General features: G+C 37.2%; 1 protein-coding gene across 1 annotated transcript in view; it reads left to right on the forward strand.

The window, feature by feature from the left end:
- LOC118747146 (band 7 protein AGAP004871-like) overlaps positions 1–24,395 on the forward strand; it is a gene marked incomplete at its 3' end in the record, with an annotated part of 339,213 nt that overhangs the window by 19,075 nt on the left and 295,743 nt on the right. Inside the window, exon 2 of the mRNA XM_036481133.1 lies at positions 1,537–1,636. Coding sequence (XP_036337026.1) covers positions 1,537–1,636 — 100 coding nt within the window. The remainder of the gene's footprint in view (positions 1–1,536; positions 1,637–24,395) is intronic.

The following is a 24,395-nucleotide window of genomic DNA, read 5'->3' on the forward strand; positions in this document are numbered from 1 at the left end:
ATCCAGAACCAGAGATTCCACAAAACGGTCTATATAATACCGATTCCTATTGCTTCGTCTTTCTAAACTAAAGTGCAGCAAGAGATGCCATCTCAAAAGCGGATTTTGTAGTACATACATATATAAAATTCGCACCATTATTAACTAAAACTATGGAGTTTTTGATCGTAGCTTTGAATTGGCGGCAAAGCATTAAAGTCCGATTGATTCTATTTCATATAAAAAGCCCCTTTAGTGATATTTTTTTAATTGTGTGGTTCCAGTAGGTTAGTTAAGGTTAGGAGGCTTACGTGGAATAATCCATACTTTTACTCGGAGACAGAATTGCAAATGGTGAGCGTCAGGAGGAGACACGTACCTAAATCGAAAGAGTAGCTTTAAGTCATTATTTTACTGAACCAATTACTATCCCCGATGGAGCCGAGGAGATCCAACAGTTCCACCTGTGCTACTTCGCCCAGACTGTTGAAGAAGCGTAAACCCAAGTGCTTAAGTCGCTTCGTCTGTAGACCTTGACATCGACACAGATAGTGGTCAATTGACTCTTCCTGATCCTCATCATGGCAGCCTCTGTAGAGAGTACTCGTTGGTATTCGCCACCATTGAAGCATTGGTGCTATAGCACAATGTCCTGTGATGGCGCCGATAAGGACTTTTACTGCAGATCGATTGAGTTTCAGTATGTCCCTTGTATTTTTCCCACTCAGCCGCTTCTTTTATTGGCTTCTCTGAGCCACATCATCCCCTTCAATATTGCTATGCTCTGGAACCCAGAATAGAGCGACGTTGATACGGTTTAGTGAAGCCTGCGTGGTGCGATATTTCTATACATTACCGATTTCACTATTCGAGATCCCATTGCCCTCAGTGCTGCCTGAGTGTCGACAAAAATAGTGGCTTTGTCTTCTAGAACTCTACTACTAAGTGAAAGACTAGCCGCACTATCTATAGCGTAGATCTCCGCTTGGATGACACTGCATTCGTTCGGTAGGCGAAAGGACTGGTTGATTTGCAGGTCCTTCGAGTAGACACCGGTTCCAGTTCCCTGTTCCATCTTTGAACCGTCAGTGTAGATGGTTATACCTCCCTCTGCTGCTGGTAGTCCTGCATCCCATTCTTCTGTAGCCGGGAACCTAATGGGTATCTTCGTATTGAAGTCCCAAACAGGCGTAATGTAATCAGTGCTGACTTCTTTGTCAGCTTTAATTCCATTTAGTATTCCCGCAATTTTGGGTCCAATAAGTAAGTAATTTTTCGCAGGACAACCTCTATCGGGTATGCCAATAAATTATAATTTTTACTTTAGCGCTTTTCAAAGGGTAGCGTATAATAAGACATAAATTACAATACACATGTAAATATATATTTTGTCTAACTCTTTGTTCGCTTGTGTTTTTTGCAGCCGAATCGATTACAGTCCAATTAAGATACCATGTTAAGTACTAAACTTTTAATTGCAACTGAATTGATTAATCCTTGATTTCATGGTTGTTAATGTTGTTGTATTGTTGCTTCTTTTTCATTTTTTCATTGCAGGATATTGTACCAATGGAACAAGTTAGCTCAATGGTTTCAAACGGCGGTGGCAGTGTTACAATGCAACGCGACGACGAATACCGGAATCGTATAATGAAAAGTAAGTGTGTCATTCAAGTCTAAGTCGAGCATGCTGTCATAGTCTTTCCAACACCTGTCACCCGCTAGTCATTACTATTTGCACATGCCACAGACGTTACATATGTATGCACATACCTATACAGCATGCTGCACAGCAAGTTAAAAAAAAGCCTTTGTATTAACCTACCAGCCAACCTGTCATCCAGCCATCCATCCATCTATCCACCTCTTCAAACATCCAAGCAAACTTTTACATATACACAGACATACATGCATATGTGTATATTTAGCCATGTCTTCGCCCAGTCAGTTGCCACTGCTATGCGTTCAACGTTCAACGTTCAGCGCTCAGCCGTCAACCGCCATCCATCAGCAGCAGCAGCAGCAGCAGTGAGCTCAACCAGCTGTGCATCAAACTAACCATTCATTTACATGCACGCTACCCATCTGCTTTTAACAATTTTCAGTGGCATCTTGCAACCAAAACAACAACGCAAAAAAAAAAAAAATGGTTGCAGCAACAGCAACAGCATCGACATCGGTAGTTTGTAGCACCGACGACAACACTTTATCACATTTGAAGGCACTTCATGCGCTTCGTTTGTTTCGTCCACCGCTTACAGCGGCACTCATTTCATCTGCATCTGCTTCATCATCTTACGCGCCTTTCGTCATGTTTTCTATCGAGTTAGCTGCGTTGGTGTTGATGGTGGTGGTGGTGGTGGCTGTGGCGCTTTGCCTTCAAGCGCTTGCTGCCTTTGCTCGCTACTATGTATTTGCTGCCTTCCTACATCCTGCCAAGCATCAACACAGCAAAAAAAGCTGACACACTTTCATTTCCGCCGACATGTTTTTGGTTACTGTTTCAGCAGTGTCACTTGAGTATTACAAACATACATAGGTAGATGGGTGTGTATGGGAGTAGTATTCATTACTGCATGTGTAGGTACAGTTACCTGTCAGAAAGCTAGACACGAAATGCAAAGAAGAGTGATTATAAGCGAACTTCGAAAAGTTGATTAACTTGCACCTGTTTGGTAAGGATTTTGTGGTGATTTCTGCTTTGTGTCACAGGCAATATGCCTTTTTGTCGAGTTAAGTAGATTTGTCGATTTTTATTTGTTTACAGGTCAGTTTGAGTAAGGTACTCGTTATAAGTTCACGCGGCGGCTACATAGATATACTATGAAACATTCGGAAAGTTTCCTTAAACCTTAATCCTGCTATTATTTTATCAAAACTATTTTACTCTTTTAATGGCCGAGATGAAGCTGTCGAGGTCCGCGAATAACAGTTGCCAAAGTAGATGATCTGAATAAAATGGATTCTGTTTCCACCTCGTCTCTATCAAACAACTGAAACTATCAGTTACTTAAATGAATAAAGGTTCAGCATTCCTTTAGTATTTATTTTTTCTGCGGAGAAAGAATTCCGAAGGTGTTTGTTTTTGAAAGAAGTAAGCATTGAAAGCTTAACCCCAAAACCGTTAGTGAGAGACTTTAACCCATTAAACCTTCCACCGTTGGTAGGTGATTTAAACGCTAAGCTCTACTGTGACGTGTTTCCGTATAGGCTTGTTCTGCAACTATCCTCATAGCGGACACCTCTGCTTGAAATACGCTGCACTGGTCCGACAACCTTACTGCCCGTCTGATGTTCAGTTTCTGGCAATGAATTTTCGCCCACACTCCCTTCGACTCTTTAGAGACGCCTGTGAATAAATTTTGAGGGATATACGGCTAAGTTTAACTCCATTGGGCCTCTTCAATTGTTATGGGAAACCCTCGTTCCCAATTAAAGCAAGATGCCATATAATCTACGGTGCCAGTGCGTCTCGCTCCAATTGAACTGTACCCAAAAATTCCGAAATTGAATTCCCTACGGCCAGGGGCCGAACATAACAGTTATTGATGAAAACTGTAATTGAAAAATCCACTATGAAGAAAATGTTCTACCACTAAGTGGTACATACGACTCGATTTCTTTTTTCACCTTTTTTCTGATTTCAAAATATTTTTTTTTGTAATTTTTATGCAAAATTAAAAAAAAAATGATTTTTTGTTTTTATTTTATAAATCCAAAATAACAATTAACAAAAGTTTACTACGACTTTACCAAATGGCTTTTATAAGTATGATTTAAAAAATAAAGGTCACTGACTGATTTTTATTGATGACTTTTATAAATAGAAGTCGTCAATAACTGTTATCTAAGACATTTAATTTAAAAATTAAAAATAACTGTTAATCGCAGTTTATTTAGATAAAAATTAAAAACAACTGTTATTTTGGATTTATAAAATAAAAATCATGGGTAACTGTTTATAAATTAAAAATCAGAAGTAACTGTTATTTAAGGGGTAATTGAATAAAGTAAAAAATAATTGTTAAATCGCGATTTTTATAATAAAATTTGTAACTGTTACGGTCCCTGCCTATGGCCGTTAATCCACACGCAGATTTACTAGCACAATTTTCTGCGATTAGATTAATGGGCGGTAAACTGAGGATTCTTCCACAGCAGCCTTTGGCGGATACCTCAACATGTTCGGGATGCACAGTGCTCCGATACGCTTAACTTTCTCTATTGGGCCGGGGTATGAAGATTGTTTTGCGTCCTTACACCGGACCAAAACGCCATGGAGTAGTCTGAATCTGACTAATGATGTGTAGCACCAATGTATCAGGACAGGCTTCAGGCATCCAAAGTAACTTTCAACTTTCTTTTGCATTCAATTGCAAAAAACTTTGTGTGGCCTTTGATTAACAGCTCAATGTTAGGAAGCCTCGGGGGCCTACACCCTGGAATTTTGTATCTTCTTGTAAAGAGTATCGAGCCAGTTTTGTCTGCATTAACCCCTAGCACTGCTGGAGTTGCCTTTGGGTCAATGACTTTCCAACGAGCTGATGACTACGTTGCCGATAGTGGCTTGGTACTTCCCGGTTACTACTACGCCTATGTCGTTTGCATGCGCCACTAGTCTAGGTGCTTTCCCCCCGAATTGCCAAAGTAATTTATTGACCGTCTTTAGCCAGAAGAGCAGTGTGAGTGCACCCCCTTGCTGTTACCTTTGCGTCATTCTATTCCTCTCTTATCTTCCTGTTGCCTAAAATACTTTTAATCCACAAAGGGATAGATAATAATAATAATTTACAAAAATACTCGTAAAGCGCATTCTTTGTATTGTAGAGTCTTCTCAATGTGTTGTACTAACGAGTGTAGTGCAGCTTCTGCCCGTAGTTGCCTGGCGCCAGAGTGTCTCTTGTGAGCGTCAAACATTTTCTCTACCGTTTTAAGGGGGAATGGGGTCAGACTTAGTAGCCTGAATTTCTTTGAGAAAACTGGGTTGCTTTTAAATATTTGCCTTAGGTATAAAAGCAGTTCCCGCTTCTCTCCATAGTACTGACAGATGGCCTAATCTCAACCACTCCAAAAATATCGTCTTCAGCCATGGCACCTCCAAGTGGAGCAAGGCTGGAATATTCCGTCTACTTCCGAAGACTTGTAGGTTTCAAAACTATTAATTGCTCATTCCACCATGAAGTGATCGCGTTCAGCGGGATACTACCTACTATACCTTCTCCACTATCAAGTACAACCATCCCGGAAAGTGAGTATTGACCAGATCTTCCAGCGACGTGATCTAGTCCCCACAACTTTTACGTACCAGACTTAGCATGCTTGGATTCTTAGTTAGGAGTTTCCTAAGCCGGCCTACCTCGTTTATTCCGTCCAAGTAATCATAGAAATCCCTCCAGGATTTATTCCTTGCCTTTTGTGCTTCGCTTTTATATGCTTTAAGTAAGTCCTTGCACTAATCCCAGCCGAATTTATTGTCGCCTACTTTGGGCACTTTGAAAATTTCTAGTACGCCGTGTCTTTTTGATGACAGCTATTTATTCCACCTTGGGAGGTTTAGATCTACGTTTAGTGCTGGAAAGAGGCCAGGATGCGTTGTAAGCAGCAATAAGGATCGATGTTAGTGCTCTTACGCTTTAAGAACCCTCAAGTTAACGTCGATAAGACTGCAAGTCTGAGGGGAGGAAACATATTTTAATTTCTGACTTTTCGTCCACGAAAAGGCAGGAAACTGATCATTCATGGCCCAAAATAGAATTCACGGACCTTTCAAGGACCTTCCTCTCCCGTTGAAAAAGCCGACTGAGATAGAAAATTCGAACTGAATTTAACATTAAACATTCTGCTTTTACGATTTCAAGTCTTGGCTATTGTGAAAATACTTGGTGCATAAAGAAGTAGTGCATCCAATCACGTTGTACGAAATGACGATTGCTTATAAGTTCCAGGATAAATAGAGGAAAATGAAAAATGTCAAGTCAAACACTTTCTCCGACACTTTACTGTTTACAGCTCTTCATAAATATATCCAAGTGGTTCTATTTCGTTGTATGTAGTATGTTAATATAAGAGCGGAATTAATGACTAACTCTAACGGCATTACAGGAAAAAGGACAGCCGCTATAGCCAAACTTAACCTAGTTAACCCAGGTCTGAAGTTAGGTGATTTCTGGCGGTTCTTACTGGCCGTTTATTATTCCTCGATGTATAACTACTTCGGAGAAAGTAGTCAGCAAGCGCGCAAGTAAGCTTCACATCATTTCATGCTGCCGACTTGTGTCTCCATAACCGCCGGGATGAGTACCTCTCTATATACTCTACAAATTCAATACTTTCGAAGTATTCTAAAGAAGCGTAACGTTAATTAATGCTAAATATGTAAAATCCGCTGTCCGTTGACGACCTCAACTACAGATAAACTTCAGCAAGTTTAATTAAATATATGTATATGTACTTATTCATGTGTTTGCATCTGTAGTCGAGTTTCTTTTTTATTCGTTTGCGTATGTGTACGGATTTTATACTCTCCGTTAGCAATTATCAACAACATCCTTGAAATGCGCGGCATGCTTCTTGGCGGTTTACTGTCACTAACTGATTGTGCACATACACATTAACAATTAATCGTACATTAGGGTGATTCAATTTTGCATAGATGTAAAGAAATCCATGCGCGAACTGCGCTGAAAAGAAACAATCAGCATACAAGTTTTTCTTTATATTCACCATCAAAAGTAATTCCAATTATTTTGAAGAGTGAGAGACTTACCCCCCTTACTAGCCTTCTAAATGGATAACAACCAAGAAAATAAAAATAGAAAGGAACTGATTACAAACACCCAAAATGAGGTGGCCAAAGAAGTATATCTATTGTCTTGTCAATGATCTAAATTGACCTTTAAAGTCTCAAGCCGATCCTAATTTCCATTCTAAAACCATCATTTAAACCATAGATTACACCGATCAGAGTATTCGTACCTAACTTAGTTACTGCCAAACAGAAAAACTTGCTAGCCAAAGGTACCTTTTTCGAAGCTGAAATCGGCATTAGCGATAGGAGCCGGCTAATAACCAGGAAACAGATTTTAGGACCTAAAAACCTATTAAAAAGCCAAAATAAAATAGCGAATGCAGGAAAAGGCACTAGAAATAAGGCACTAAAAAAGACAAAAACGCCGAGAAATAATCAAAAAATATTTTAGAAATGTTTATTTTACAAGTAAAAAGAGAAAAACTATGAACCGTTTTCATTATATGAAAAATTTGTACGGTAAATCTTTGACTATTTTCTCATTTCGAGTTTTCAACTCATACAACTTTAATATCTATAGTTGTAGTAACACTGCAAACCATTTTTTCAGAGTATTCTGCATTGTAAAGAAATTTTAAAGAATTCGTTAAGATTTAATTCGATTTTTTGCGGAGTTTTCTAAAATGAAATAAATTATGCACACTTCCATTCTTTTACGAAATTTCGGAAGAAAATCTGTGAAGCAACGAAAATAATGGTGCTATGTGAAGAATATCTTTCAGAATTTTTCCAGAATTTTCTTTATTTTTCGTACAGAAATTTCTTTACGAGTTCGTGTCAACCACTTCATATAATTTTCTTTGAAAATTCGTAAAAAAATCGTTACAGAAATTAGAAACTCCTAACGATTTCCTTAAGATTTGGGGAACTTTGGTTTGCAGGGAAGATGGAACCACAAGGTGCATTTTGAAGTTTTCTGGCAGCATTTTCATTCGTGCGATCGATGTGAGTTGATACAAGTGGCGCCCAAACTAATTATGAAACGTTTAAAATTTTCATATTATTAGGGATTTCCTTGCCCTTTATAATTAAAGGTAGAAAAGGAAAAAAGGTCAAATATCTTAAAAAAGGCACTATCAAATATTGTATATATGGAATCAGGGAAAGCTTAGTCGTGGACATCTGCCTATTCGAATATACTCTACCTCTTTAGCAGAAAAAAATAGATTTCCATAAAATCCGTTCTCTGCAACTATTCCACGATTTAAGGGTTGTAAAATTCGACAAAATTATCAAGTAGAGGTATTGTCTCATTTTTGTTATAACGAGGAATCACTTCCGGTACCGAAGGGCCGCCTTAATTGCTTAAAACTATGTCTAACTTGTTTTCCATCGGTAAACCCCAGCAAGTTTTTGCCACTTTCGTAGTGATTTTTGACAGTGCACATAGTAGCTTAGGGGTTAGAGGTCCTGCTTTAATAAGTAAAATCTCTACGTGTCCATATCAGATTCGGTATTATGAGCTACATACTCTACACATTTCTGACATATGAACTCAGGAATATCAGTACTGAAGATGCAGAAAAGGTACTGGCAAAGTCAAAATAAATAAATCGTATCCTGAGGGCCTCTAATATGAATATATTTCGTTTAGAATCACTCCACTCGAAAACTGCTAAAGAGCTCTGGTTCCAAACCTTGGCGTGTAAGTACATCGTTCTTAAGGATGATGGACCGCGGAAAACCCTTTACTCACCACTTTTTTCTGTAAAATTTTTATTTTTTTTACCACAATAAAATCCACAAGAGTCCATAAATCCAGAACCATTAGATCCACCCTAGTACAGAAAATAGTCAGATTATTTGACCCCTTTCAGACACGTCAAGTCTTGCTTTTAAGTCTGCTCGGTTCGTAGGCGAAGGAGGTGAGAAGAGAGGGGAAAAGTACATTCGTCTCACCACCTTCGCCTACGAACGAGCATACTTGAAATCAAGGCTTGACGTGTCTGAAAGGGGTGGAGTGACCCTATAGGCCGTTTTGTTTGGTGCTTCTAATATTATTCCTGCCAGCCTATGTCATGTGCATCTGGCGCAGCTGAATTTGCAACTCACTAAAGTAGGTGTAAAGTAGGAAAAATCCAAGTAATAAATTGCTACGAAGCGAGTAGATAACAAAGTTAGGTAGATAGCAGCTATCTACTCAGCATCTTAAGCTGTAGCTGCTCCGTATTTATCAGATCGGTTGAACGTTCAAATGAAAAAAGCATGTGTGTTAGCATGGACGCACGATCCAATACGAACGATTTCACTCTATTGGTTTTTGTACTCCACAAAGTTATTCATGTGACGGCGGCCATCGCTGTGCGTTAGTCATGTGGAATAGTAGTGGAAGTTGTTATGCTCCGCCGATGAAAAGTAAGGTATTAATAATTTGCATTACCTGGCGGCCTACTTGGGATCTCCCCTCTGCCATAGCTCATCATAGTAAAGGAACTACTTTGCCTTCTTATTGAAAAGGCCTTCGATGTTCAAAGCTAAGGGAAAAATTACAAGAACCAAACCGTCAAGGAGAAAATAAACACTTCTCTAAACAGGTGAAGCTCTCGAGGTGCTCCTCGTCCTGCCTCCCCTACACATTGTAATCTTTAAAGAGGCTCTACTGTTTACATCAAAGCTCAACTTAGGAACAATGTGGCATACAAAAAACTCATACACCATTCCAATCTCAGGGGTATAGAACAAGAGGATAGGCTGCGCATTATCTTTGTGGACATGTGCTTTGCCAAGTTTTACTTCATACAACATTTCAATGCCTTTTCCCCGATCAAAACCAACGACCTAAATCCTTGAAGATAGCCCCATTTTGTATACCGACGGCGCCATGCCTAAATATGCCGTCGGAGTAGGGGTCTAACGGCATACAATCCAGAATGCTAATATTCAACAGAAGGCCGAGGTGCATGTCATTGTACTTTGTCTGAGGCAGTATGTAGGAAGCAGGGTAACCAACAAAAAAAGAGCGGTGCTGGTGTTTTACTGCTCTCAGTTTTTAATACTTATCGCATTCAGGCACAGGGTATATGTACCTCACTTGGGTATCGACCACTGTATGTCATGGATCATGGACGGGCAAAGAAGTAGCAGATATTGTCGCCAGAAAAGCAGGGGCTGCACAGTCATTTATAGCCTCATGTCGTAAATTTCTCGATATCTTTCTTTTCTCGGGACTTTTCGGTATTAATCAGGATTTTATTTTCTAAATATTTTTTGTTAAATATTTGTTTGAACTTTTTTTTTGATTTTGTTTGTTTCTTTTCGTAAACATAAAATTTCGTCTGGATTTTCTCGTAATTTTTTTAATAGGTTTTCGAAAGTTTTTGGAATATTTAGTGTTTTATATTTCGGGATTTCTAAGAATTTTTTGTAATTATTGGGAACTCTTCTGGAATTGTTGGTAATTTTTTTGTTTTAATTTTTCCGAATGTTTCCAGATTTTATTTGGATATCGTGATTCCGGGACTTTACGAGAGTCTTTGGAATGTTTCCGGCATCTTTCGAGATTTTTAGAAAATTTGACGCACATGTAAGTAAAGTTGTTGATATTAACATCAAACGATTCACATTTTTTTGGATTTTTTTTTACAGGATTTAGTTAGAAAATTTTCGGAATCATTCAGGCTTTTTTGCGATTTTTCAAGATTACTCATGGTTTCCTTTCTAATTTTTTTCGAATTGTTTTCTCTATATTTTCTTGTATTCTTTTAGATTTTTGTGAATTTTTTTCGGAAGTTTTTGGAAATTTTGGTGTTTTACTTCTCGGGATTTCTCAGGTATTTTTGTAATTTTTCGTTACTTTTTGGACTGTGGGTCTACGGGAATTTTCGGAGCTTTCGGGGATTTGTCGAAAACTTGAAACATACAAGCATTGGAGATAAACGCATTATTTGCAGTTACTACTGAAAGAAATATTGACGTCTTCTTGTCCAACTAATTCCTGATAGTATATATATTTTTACCAATAAGGGATAAGATACGCTGTTTTCCGATTGGCTCACAAGATCTTGCAATTCTTTACATACGAAAATATTTAGTTGACTATTGATGAGATTTTGTATCGCAAACTTTGATAATAGTAAAATTTTTGTATCACCCTAATGTACGTATTTGCATGCGTCTATGCTTTTAAGGCGGCACTCGCGAAGGTGGTTAAGCGAATAGTAAAAAGCAGATAATGGCGAAGGCGACAACTGCGGCTGCCGTTGTGTTGGCGGTGGCGACGCGAAGCTGACAGTAGTGGCTGCAGCATTGTGGGTGCTGTGGTATTCATACCTACACGCATACATATGTATGTATGTGCGCGTACAAGTTACGCGTAGGTGAAAGTGACGATGCTGGAAATAGTGAATGCATTGATGCATGCATTTATACTTGCCTATGTATACACATGCAGACAATTACACATTGATACATATCTACATTTCATATATCCTCATTCCTGTTAGTGTTGTTTTGTCTCTTTAGTCCTCCTTTTTAATTCACTGTTGTCAGTATGTAATGTCATAATAGCGTAGCGTTGTTGGTTTGTTTGGCGTTTTGTGTCGGTTTGCTTGCATGCGATAGTGAATACATACATGCATACATACATACATATGTGCATTTGTATTCTTCAATGTATTTTTACATAAGCCTATTTGTTTTATGCACATATGTATGTATGTTGCTGTATGCTTAGCGTAACATGCGTTTGTGTGCATGTATGTACATATGTAGTTGCCTTTTGTGTTTCGCATCTGGTGCATGAAGCTGTGCGTAATTAATTGAAATGCTCCTTTTGTATTTTTTTTTTGTACTTTTTATATCACTTTTCTTTTGACGATGATGATGTTGGAACGATGCGTACGAATATGTTGCTGTTGATAAATGCTTCAAAAACCGCAAATTGGAATCGTTATGCGAAAAAATGTTCTCCGGAATACTTACAAAAAAAATACAAATATACCTACATACATGCATGTGTATGTATGCACAATTTGACTAACTTAAATGCATTGTCCTACATTTAAACGACATTCATCAAATTTATTTTAACATCTACCGGTAAACGTGATGTTTATGATGTTGCGCATGCGCGGAAATTGCATTAGTACGACGGCCGGGTGAGTGTCATAATTGGATTATATTTTTATTTTGCACCATATTGAAATTTATAGTTTTGAATAACGCACATTTTATTGTAGATACTAGAAATATTAGCTATTGTTTGCGATAGTTGATAAATTTAGAATCAAGTGAAAGATCTATTTTGGTGTTTCAACAAGAGACTGATTGGTAAATATTAAAAAGAAAATGATTTTGTATTCATTAAGAGATTTATTCATTATTTTGGTTCTTATGCAAATTATAACGTTCCAACGTTTTTTTGATCATAAAAGATTTAAAACGGACATAAAGACGCAGGGTCCATTATTACGGTAAAAATTTATCGAAAAAATAAAAATCACAAAAAAGCGATACAATTTGAAAAAAAAGAAATACAAACCCAAATCTAACGATTATTTTTGTTAGAAGAAATCAAAACGCAGCTACAAAAAAAAAACAGCCTGACAGTATACGTCCTATGTCCTAGTCACTTGGCTCTTACATGATAAATTCGGGCTGCCGCGAATCCCTCAATGTGTTGGCAAAGAGGTTCGCTTTGCAACTGGTAGGAGTACCAGGATCATGCACCACACCAAAAAGCGAGGAAGCGGCTGAGATTGCAAGAAATGATACTTTCGCACCACTTTCACTGACCTGGAACAGGTTGGACATGCAAGCCTCCTACAAGCTCAGCGAAAGCGATTAGGAGCGCCACACAACGACTTATTTTTTTTTTTTAGAAGAAGAACGCATTGAAATCCTAACTCCATGTGGAGCGGAACTTCCATCGGAACTAAAACTCCTTGTCTGTCCGCTGTACCGTATACCCCCTCGGTACTACTGTTGAGTATTTCGTCGGGAGGCGGTTTTGAGCACGAAGCTCGAACGTACGTTCCTGTCTTAGCGCAGTTCGTCGAACTCAGCCTCCCCTCCCGCCCCTTTTATACGAACTGTACGGCCCTATACCCACACATAAAGTCGAGAGTCAGGGTCGCGCGAACGTATTGTTGTCCGGGGTCTTTGTATGCTGCTTCAATAGCAAGCTGCTTTAGCTACGGGCGGCGACCAGAGTGGTTCCTTCTCTACGTCTCACCGAACTCAACTTCTCCTGATTGCTCAATTTAGCGATTATTGCAGCTGCGGCGGTGCTGACTGCTCGCTATTTGGTTGAGGTTTCCACAATTTTTGGGACTAAGTTATGTACTCTTGGTCGTTCGCCAAATGCTTCCGACAGCCGACAGCCGACAGCTAAACACTACATGTTCCGAATCTTCGGTGAAGTTGGGACCACAAGTCTCGCAATGGCCGAAGTCTTCGTGGGTAAAGCGCTGCAAGTAGCATCTGAAGCAGCCATGGCCCGTTAGTAGTTCGAAAATATTGAAGTCTACATAGCCGTGTGCCCTACTAATACAGGTCTTAATATTAGGTATGATCCGATGTGTCCATCGGTCATTGGTAGCTATGTTCCATCGTTCCTGCCATTCGGATAGACTGTGCCTTCTCACGAGCGTTTACATGTTCAGTGCTGTGGAGGTGCCAGGAACGGTGAATGAGGCTTCCTTGCTAGCCACCACAAGGGCTGCATCTTACGACACCATCCGAAAAGCTGAACAAACACTTAATGCACAGAGTTTGTAGATCGGCTTGATGCTGCGGCTGTGTGAAGTTACCAGGATTTCAACACGCTAGCAACCTTCAACCCTCGCGTTTTCCATTATCCTGGTGAGCAAATGTAATGCATGTGCTCACTGAACTTCAATCTAGTGCCGAGTTTAGTTCCAGGTTTTTAATCGAGGGCTTCGAATGCATCGTATATCCCCTGATGCGGACCTTTGCCTCCTCTCTTACTCTACGGCCACTGATGAGTTACACCTCCGATTTCTGCTCCGCCAGACTCGAGCCCATGGATTCCATCCAGTCGGCACAACGACTTCTGTAGAAGCTTCTTTGATGCAGAAGAAACTGAGACTATTATTAGATACTTACTGTGCGAATGTACTGCACTAGGTAGTAGACGGCAAACATTTTTTGGCACAGGTTTTCAAACTAGTTACCTAAGCGCAGCGCCAAGTTGAATAAATGGCAGCGGCTCAGATTCGCTGACTCCACAAGCTAGTTTAAAGAGGAGTAAGGGCTTTTTCGAGATCCTTGTGGTATCTCAAAGGGCTTATTTGCGGATATAAGTATGCTGGCGTGTTGACTAGCAGCCGCGTGACTCCGCCCAAATATAAACAGAAAAGAGTGTTAGATACTCAGGTGTACATGGCGTATGAGTAACACTCTTCCCTGCCATCTTCTGTGTATACATATGTATATTGTACATATAATAAAATTGTAACAGGCCGATGTCTTTACATTATAGATAATAAAAAAATTAATATGGGGAATCTTTATTCGAGCAATAATAGCCAAATCAAAAATTTGTAGAATCTTTGTCTGTCTGTCTGTATGTTTGTACGCGCATCACTGGAAAACGAAAGCATTAAATTGAATACAGTTTTTACCGATGTATTGCTAGGGGTCCAACTTAAAATATAGGAGGGAAAAAAGCGAGAGTTGCTTGTTGTTAGAAAATTGCAATTTAAGTAAATTGATGAGATAAAGCAAATATTGCAATATGGCTGTCAAAAGAAAGAAGGCTTAAAGCTGAAAATATCTTTGTGGAAGTTTCCACATGTTTCAAAATTTTAATTGAATTTAATTGATAAAGTAAATTAAATATTGCAATATGGGTATCAAACTGTAGAGGTTTAAGAAAGTTCACCGCAGAAAATATTTTTTGGGAGGCTTGCCACCTGTTTGAAAAATTGTATTTAATTAAATTGATAAAATAAATTAAATATTACAATACGGGTATCAAGCTGAAGAGGTTTAAGAAAGTTTACCGCCGAAAATATTTTTGTGGAAGTTGCCACATGCTTGAAAATTTTAATTGAATTTAATTAATAAAATAAATTACATATGAAAATACGGGTATCGAACCACACAAAAATACTTTTAAGGCGCAGTGAAGCACGTCAGGTATTTGCTAGTTTTTCATAAAAATAATCTTTGCGCATTTTCATTTGACCACTCATTTCGTCTATACTTATATATTGATTTTCTTTTTAAGCAAAAAAAATGAACAGAATGTATTATTTTTTAAATTTTTTTCCTGCCAGTTTTTTTTTTAATTTTTTCAACAAAAATCTAAAAAATCTGGAATGATTAATTAATTTCTCAGAAACGGTCAGGTCTACCGAAAAGTGATGTAAATAGATACGTTTATGGAGAATTTAGTTTTTTGTTTTTTTAGCTCGAAAACTACACTGTCAACCAATGTAACGAATGGATGATTCCAGCCGTACCATTTCGGAAGGAAAATATCATGAAATTGAAATACTATGTAGAAGGAAACCTCTTGTTGGAACACCTGCTATGGGTTTCTGGTTTTATATTCTCTATATAAACACATACATTTTGTAAGCATTCCCATTTTATGATTGCATGTTTTGAGTAGTAATCCCTCTCTGATTGCAACTTGGTAGTCCGAACTAGCTTTCCTGATTAGTTTATTGATTAGTGTTGCGAAATTATCTAGCTTATCAATTAAATCTAGATTTATAATCTCTGCAAAAATTGCTTTAGCTTAATTTCTTTCTTTATTGCAGTACTGAATAAATCTCGTTGTAAGTACCCACTTTTTCGCGAAGTGGTAACCCCGCATTTTGTTTTCACATCCCATATTATTATTTTTTTTTTTTATTTAAGAGCGAACAAAAGTTTATATTTGACTTTGCAATTGGCTGATAACGTGATTGTTTATCTTAATTTGTAATTTTTATTCTGAATTAGTGCGAAAAATTTGTCCCATAGTTAATAAGTAATTTATCATCATATCATTATATTCTGGTGTAATATAAATTGAAGTATATGTAAAATAAGTAATTTAATTAAAAAGAACTTAATAAGCAACTAGATGAAATTTAGCGCTATTTGTTGAGCTAAACAAATGGATGGATGAAATCAAAGATGGCGGTTGTGGTGCAAGTGAAATGTCCAGACGAACTATTGTGTCTCAATAAATAAATATTTACTCTTGGAAATAGCAATATTTATTTGTTTATAATGTGTAAATAAAATTTTCAATTTCAGTGTGAGGCAAGGCACAAAAGGCGAAAACATTATAAAATAAGGGTTGATAAACTACGTAAAAAGTTAAAATATTAAACTCAACGAAAGGATTATTGATTTCCTCTGACTCTAGTTAAGGAAAAAAATAGATGGAGGCGACTATATCCATTTTTAAACCATGCAACAAATTTTTTTTTTCAAGCAAGAATACTGACTTAAATATTCTTGTAATGCTGTACAACAGTGAAACGTTACTTTTTTGTGGGTTTACATTTTTTTTAAATTTTCAACATATTTATAAAAAAAAAATTTTACTTGATTTAAGGATGTTATCCTGGCTATTTCTAAAAATTTTTGGTTTTATGGATTCGAAAAGCAAAATATGTTTACTTTTTGAAGTATTAAAGTTGACATTGAATATGTTAGAGTATGTTTGAAAGAAATTATGAGCATTGAACATATGTAAGTATTTCTTTAAATTTTCTTGACTTCAACATCATTCCTCCACAGTTACAGTTTAAAAGAATGACGACTGCAATATAGCGATAGTACCAGTTTGACAGAATAAAACATAACCAAAGATCATAGAAAATAAGAATGTTCTTTGTGATAATTAAAGTGCTGCCACCTTTTTAATCGGTACTAATAGGAAAAATCGGCGCCCCGACTTTTAAAAAATATTCAGCGGGACAATTTTCTCAAAGTCGGAACTGTCCCGCCAAAATCGGTACGAATGGTCACCGTAAATATAGCAAACATAATAAAATGTTGTGAACAGCCTCTACTACCAAGTTACTTCTTTCATTCCAAATATTACTCATACGCACTGTCATACGTTGTTGCTCTTCAATATGGAATTAAATGTTCGAAGAATTTCGCTAAAATGATTGTAGTTGAAGGACTTAAAGGACATAAGTTAGAGGCAGGTTAACACATTATACCTCGATTTAGTGCCAGATTTTAGGAGTTTAAAGCCTTTGTAACTAAGTCTAATTTAAGTTTTACATTTCATTTGGCGGATTCCAAGCCTAGCGCACAACAAATTTTTTGTTAGAAAGAAGACATATCGTCGCTGTTTTTTGCAAAAGCGCCCATCAAGCAATTGCAAATTATACAGTTTACTTGATAGGCGGTACTTTATTTTGCAATTATTTTACATAGCGGTTTCTCGACGATATACATATATTTTGAGTTTTAACCACTTGTGCGGGTTTTATGAATTACGTAGTTAAAAATATTTATAAAGCCAATTAAAAGTGCGCTTACAACTCCTTAAAGGACTTAAAGTGACTTTAGTTGTCTTTTACTCTATTCGCATATTTCATTTCAAGTAAAATGTAAACTTATAAATTCCAGACCTCAAAGAGTTTAAATTGCCAGCTGCTTTTAAATTCATAATGTACTACCCAGTTCAACTCAATAAATTCACAAATTTTGCAAGCAGCACTTAATATGTACTACCTATTCGTTGTATGCACGTATGCATGTGTGTACATATAAGGCCATGAGGGCCAAAGTAGCCTAACTGACAATTCAAATGAAGTTGAGGTACACCTTAAAATACATTACTAGAATCAAAATTGTAATAGCTCAAGGCACGCCCTTTTAGTATTGTTCTACTAAAATATGTAGCGCTACGTAGGTGCAATGAACTTTTTAGTAAAATACCGCATTTATTATTTATAGATCCTTCTTTCTCATATTAGTAAAAAAAATTTTTTGTAGATAGGCTCCTCTGGCCCTCATGGCCTCATATGTATGTATGGCTGCATTAATGTATTCGGACAACAAGTGTTCGGTGCTTGTGATTGCATTTAACAACAGAATCAACAATGATGAGTGTACCCACCAGCAATTCAATGTTTCGAGCACAAAACGATGGCAGAAGAGCATACACTTGGAAATACGGGCGTACAGAAACAAACATACATATATACAGTGGAGGCAGAAATAATAGACTCGCATTACTTTGAAGAGTTTTGGTTTATTTTATATTTAATTTTTGTTTTATTAAAAGCCTGGCTAGTTATACAATAAACACTATATAAATCCCCTTTTCAAACTTTGGATACAAATTATAAAAATTCGACAACTTTTCACCAAATTTTTAAAATGTTTCTTTAGAATTTTTAGAGTTTTACGCGGCTAGTAAACGCCGTTGCTTTTTGACAATATTTTTTGTTGACGATGCTAGGCATTCTCTTCCATATAAAAAAATTTTCGAGCACACTTTTTATGGGAAAAAATTCGTGACACCGTCAGCAAAAAAAATTCTTAATAATCAACGGTATTCTGTAGCCAATTGAAAGCTGGACTTTATTACAATAAAATTAAATGGGCTACAAAATGGCAAACCAAAAAAGTTTGAAAATTTTGTGAAAATTTTTCGAATTTTTATAATTTTTGTACAAAATTTGAATAGCGGATTCATATGAGGTTTGTTGTATAACTACCTAGGCTTTTATAAAAAAAATACTAAACATAAAATAAACTAAAAAAATATAGCCAAAACTCTTCAAATTAAGACCAGTGTATTATTTCTGTCGCCAGCGTATATCAAGCCTTAACCGCCAAAATAACATAAGCGACATTTTTTCCAAAATTTTCTTTTTGATATAGAAATATTCCTAGAGCATCTAGATGCATTTCTGCGCGAAAAGTTTTTTTTTGAAAAAATGTCGCTTACGTTTTTTTGGCCGTTAGGGCTCTATATGTATGTATGTATACATAGCCTGCACATATGTTTATACAAATGTATTTGCATTTACGCAAATGAATGCACGTGGGATTATGTTTGTGTGTGTGTGTGTGTGCATACGTTGCCACTTCACGTATGCAAAGCATTTCCAGCATGAAAACCAAAAAACACAAAGAATTTTCTGTTGAACATTTACACAAACACACAGGAAGCACATATCGAGAGAACGAGTTATATACATACATACAAACAGACTTATGCAAATACTTATATATGTATGAATATTTGCGACTTGCCAATGGATTTGATTAGTGAGTGTGTGCTTGTACAGTTTGACATGAAGCACATACTTTAGCCAAAGGCTGTGGGTTAATTGCTGGTTTATTTGCCACTTTTTTCACATAAATTTTAAGCCAAACAAAACAAGAATGAGTAGAGTTTTGCTCGTAACGAGCAGTAATTAATTTTCAATTTTTCCTACGTTTTTTTCAAAGGGCATAAATAACCACTAGTTGATTTTGATTAACTTGAAATATTTTACGAAACTACATGCGAAATATGAAGGCTATAGAGAATTCTTTGCCTGCAAATCGGCGTTGTTGTCAATGAAAATTTTCTGTTGGAAATCCAAAAAAAAATTCTACATGCGACTACAACTTCGCCAATTGCCTCTTTCCGTTGTGAAGTAAAGCCTGCTATTCACATCAAGAGGAGATGTGTCCTACTATACTTCGTATTTTCATTTCGTTCTGAGGCATTCTTGCTTTCGTTATCATCCCAGTGGCGTTAAGGCTGAATGATAATTTTACAGAAGCATCATAGCGCACACCTAGATCTAAAGGGAGCTAACTCAAAATTGAGATCAGGAAATATAGCTGCTTGTGGATCGCACAGAATCAACACAATTAATACAATAACAAGTATGACAGTAGTTTTTCATTTCATTCATTGGTTCATGCATTGATTTATGCACAAAAAAAAAGTTCAATTTTTTTTTGTGTTGATCGGACTTTGGATCTAGGTGCGTAGTACTGGAGGGGCATTTGTACAGATAAACATATACTATGTACATATGTGTGTATGTGTTAACACAATTGTATACTCAGTTACGTGCGTGCTCAGTTTTTGATATGAAAGTACTATTTTCGAACATTTTTAAACGACAAAACCAAAAAAAAAAACAAAAAAAATAAAACACGCGAAAGAATCGATATATAACGAAACTATGTGCCAAATATAGTAAAACTGCGTTTTTAGTTTTTCACTCTGGCGTCAGGATTATTTTTCAAATGACTTAGATTTTTCAAAGATATAATTAAATAAAAAAAAATTATTTAAAAAAATCCATGCAATGCAAAATAACTATATGGGCACCAAATGAGAGAAAAAATTCTGTAGAATTCAAATACAATAAAGTTTTTTGGTTTACAAGGACGAATAAGTATTGAATAATAAATAATAAAGTTACAGGACGAAAGTCGATGGTCAGGTCATGCGTATATTTGTCCTCGAACACTAATTAAAAAAAAAATATAGCAAATTTTCAATATGGCACTATTTGAGTGAAGTGCGAATTTATTCACTACCTTTAAATTTAGTTTTAGTAAAACAAAATAGCACTATCATCACAGTTTTTAGTTGTAGTGCAGAAATTTTCCACCGCCGCTAAGCTGGTGATAAATAGTGAAAAATATAATTTTTATTGCTAGTAAAATGCCTAGTGCACTCAAAATTTAGCGCACTACCCCCAACTCTGTTAAATTTATCCTTATAATTTGTCAAAATATATGAAATGAAAGCAAAGGAACTGACACGAAGAAGCAACCTCATAATAGATAATCACAAAAACAAACATCTCCTTGACTTGCTGATCCAAATTTTCTATTATGCACATTTATAAGCTGTGATTGTAAAATCTCTTCTTATTAGCATAAAACACTTACATTTTCAACTAAATTACACAATGTTAATTTAAAAGACAAATCTCGTCGACAATGCCAGCCAGCATGACAAAGCAAACAAGGCGTCAGCGGGGGGACTGGCGCTAGTAAAAGGCGACATTATCATCAGCAGCAGCAGCAGCACATTTACTCCCGCCTCATCTACTTATTATGAATTCATACGTTTGTATGTATATACTGAGGTGTAGATGGGCTACTAGAGATGGGCGCAGAATATCGGGACCCACGGTACTGATTTCAAAATAGCCGGCATGGGCGGTATCGGGATGGTCTGTAACAATTTTGCAAGCGGGCAGGACGGGACCAAAATCGCAACCTCCGCAAATTCAGAAAATGTTCTTTAAAGATGTTTTATGAAATAGGCACTTTTTATATTTTATTGAACGCGAAAACGAACAGTAAAACATAATTTCATAATTTTTTTTTTCATTATTTAAAATTAATTTGAAAGACATGTGCATTTTTCTTAGTGATAGATTTCGAGACCCACGGGACCCGCGGTACAATTTTGAAAAACGTTGGGATGGGCGGGTTTGGAATTTAGACGGGAACGGGATTAAATATTTAGTTCCGTGCCCATCTCTAGTAGGTAGTATACATATAAATAAAATTTATGTACATACAAATATATATACATACTTATATGTACATACATATATATTTGTAGATATCTCCCTAAGTTGGCATTTTCTTAGCTTTGCTTTCTGGCCTTTTGGCTTGCTGCCATCTTGCTAGTTTACGCTGTATCCTCTATTCTAGTTATAACCGGATAGTAGCGCACATTATCATCGAAAAAATTTGGCTTGTGGCAGCTTTCAGATCGTAAATAAATAAAAACTAAACACCATCGTGCCAGTGGTGGGGCAAAACTAATACATCCGTCTCACTTCGTCTCCACTTCCGTCTCCGGTAAGAGTATTTGTCACTTTCAGCCTTTTTTTTGGTGATTTTAATTTTAAGTCGCTTGCTGTTGTTTTCTTTGCTGATAGTTTTGGTATTGAATTATTTTTACATACAGATATACACTGATTGGTTTGGTGAAGAAAAAGCTTCATTGTAGATATACTCGTAAATGTATATGTAAATATGTGTGCAAAAAAAGAATAATATTCGTTGCAAAAACGGCTTTGGCGTTTATAATGTTGGCTGATGCTTACTGTCTGCCGGCGGTCATTCTGCGATGATGCGAAAAAGAAAGAGACATGGTTTTTGTAAATATATTTTCTATACAGGGTCAGTCACACAATAGGCTTTCTTTAATTTTTGTTGACACTCTCCAAGTTTGTGCGTCACATAAAAGGACGGGCGTTATGAGGGACTTAGATGGCGATTTTTGTTCGCCGAGAGAAGGCAATGCTTTTCAATTACCTAACGATTCCAAAATAGCACAAATAGCAAGAGTTATTCTCCTTAATCTCTAGGCGATGTTTTTGGTGGTATTTATGCTGGATACTAGGTGGAAAAGTGCTCCACTAGTTCAAAGATATAAGTGTTAACAGTGTTTGTGTCCCAATTTGAATAGAGCTGAAGGTTGTGCTCAACGTCACTATATATTGGCGTATTTGTTAAGCAAGGAACCCAAATTTAAACATAATGTCCAACAGGCGGTTTTTTTGCTATCTAAAACGGCTTTAAAATCGACAAAAAGATGTTGTGTGCCCTTCTTATGGATTGGACATAGTGCACTGAGATTCTAGTCTTAGGGCTTATATTCATCAGACCAAATTCTGGTTGACAGCTGGTATATGAGCCCAATCAGCGCTTTGAATATCTCAGCCCGTATAACGCCGGAGTAGAGGGACGTGAGCTTCGTACCTATACATTGGTTTACGTTTTTTTTTCATCAAGCGCGCCACCTATGTCGTCATTCAAAATCGTTGAGAATTGTTCCCTCCATATCTCAAGTGTTCTCTAGACGTCTGCTACCATTTGATTGCTCTGTTTTATTTTCTGATCAAATGTTTCTCTTCTCCCTCTTTTTTCCCAGTATTCTGTGTATTTTTCTGTAGCAGCGGCGTGACACTTTCGTCGTGTCTGTTGATTTTGCATGGTTGATAATAACCAACAACTTCTCCGCAGCGGTACAAAGTGATTGGGTGATGGAGTCCCATTGCTCATTTATGCCCAGGCGGTTAGGAGTTGCAAAATTTCTCGGCTGTCGGCTGTGACTGCAGCTTTGCGAAGTCGACCTTTCGCTGCATTACTTGACGCAAGTTTTCTATTGAAAATACGCATGCGGACTTTAGATACAACAAGGTAGTGTGATTCGATAAGATGTTGGCTCCTGGGAGGAAACAGACATCAATAACGCTCGAAGCGGACCTTCAGTCTATCACAACATGATCAGTTTGGTTATTCGTTTTTTAATCAGGGGACAACCAAGTGGCTTGGTGGGTGTTTCGATTCTGGTGGCCTGATACTACTAATTGCCTTGTTCCATGTCGTGGCGAAGTCAGCCTCTCTTCGTTATCGGGCGTATTGGCTTGAAAGCTTATCTGCCTACGCTGGCGATAAATAGCATAAGCGCTCAGATTCTTTTTCAAGATGCCCATAGAATTATTCTGTGGTATCATCGTCCTCCTCGTTCGTCAGGACGTTAGCTTAACATAGAGTTATCGCATGCTGCAAGTTTCCTTCGGTCATATCCGGTCCGTTTCTCGTGGTGCAGTGATACCAGCGTCGTATTTTTGCAGGACACGTAGCAGTTGAATAGATAAACCCTCTCAATAGATGATTCTATCTTTCCAGTTCCAGTTCCGACTCTCAAGGCAATGCCTTCAAAGAAAACCAGTTTTTTTGCTCTCCTGTAAAATTTAAATGCCGTAAGACAGACGGTTTTTCAATTGGTCGACACTGCTGCTCTTTTTCCACTTTTCTCGCCATTGGACTGAAGAGCGAATTGCTCTAAAATATAAAAAAAAGCTTAAATAATAAGTAGCCCCCGTGTTTTCTTTCTTGTTAAGGTTCATCATTATTGAAAGTATTTCGCAGTCTTGTATGCAACATTTTTCACTCAAATAAGATTAAAGGTAATCTAGTAAAGTAGTATCTAAAATAACGTTACCATTAAGAGTTAATGTTCCATGTACAGGAGTAGTTAACATATGGGATCGTCAATGTCCGAGGCCATTTTTGACTTTTCATTGTATGATCTTTTTACGTAGCGGACCTCAAGCCTTGTATACATCCCACCTACTGATGAACAGACGCTGCTTAATTAAGTGTGCCTGTAAACCGAATAACTCATAGTGGCTCACCCTTTTTATATCGTGACCGAAGGCTTCACGGTCACAGCATCTTGCACATGACATTGACAAACATATGGAATAGACATAGGCATAGACACAAAATAGACACAGACAAAGAAATAGACATGAACATAGCCATAGACAAATATATAGAATAGACATAGGCATAGACATATACGTAGGCATAGACATAGACATAGGCATAGGCATAGACATAGACATAGACGTAGACGTAGACGTATACATAGGCATAGACATAGACATATACATAGACATATACATAGACACAGACATAGACATAGACATAGACATAGAATAGCCATAGACAAATATATAGAATAGACATATGCATAGACAAATACATAGGCATAGACATAGACATAGGCATAGGCATAGACATAGACGTAGACGTAGACGTAGACGTAGACGTAGACGTAGACATAGGCATAGACATAGACATATACATAGACATAGACATAGACATAGACATAGACATAGACATAGACATA

The sequence above is a fragment of the Rhagoletis pomonella genome, unplaced genomic scaffold (genome assembly GCF_013731165.1).
Source record: "Rhagoletis pomonella isolate Grant_MI unplaced genomic scaffold, Rhpom_1.0 Rhpom_scaffold_00011, whole genome shotgun sequence".
NCBI lineage: Eukaryota > Metazoa > Arthropoda > Insecta > Diptera > Tephritidae > Rhagoletis > Rhagoletis pomonella.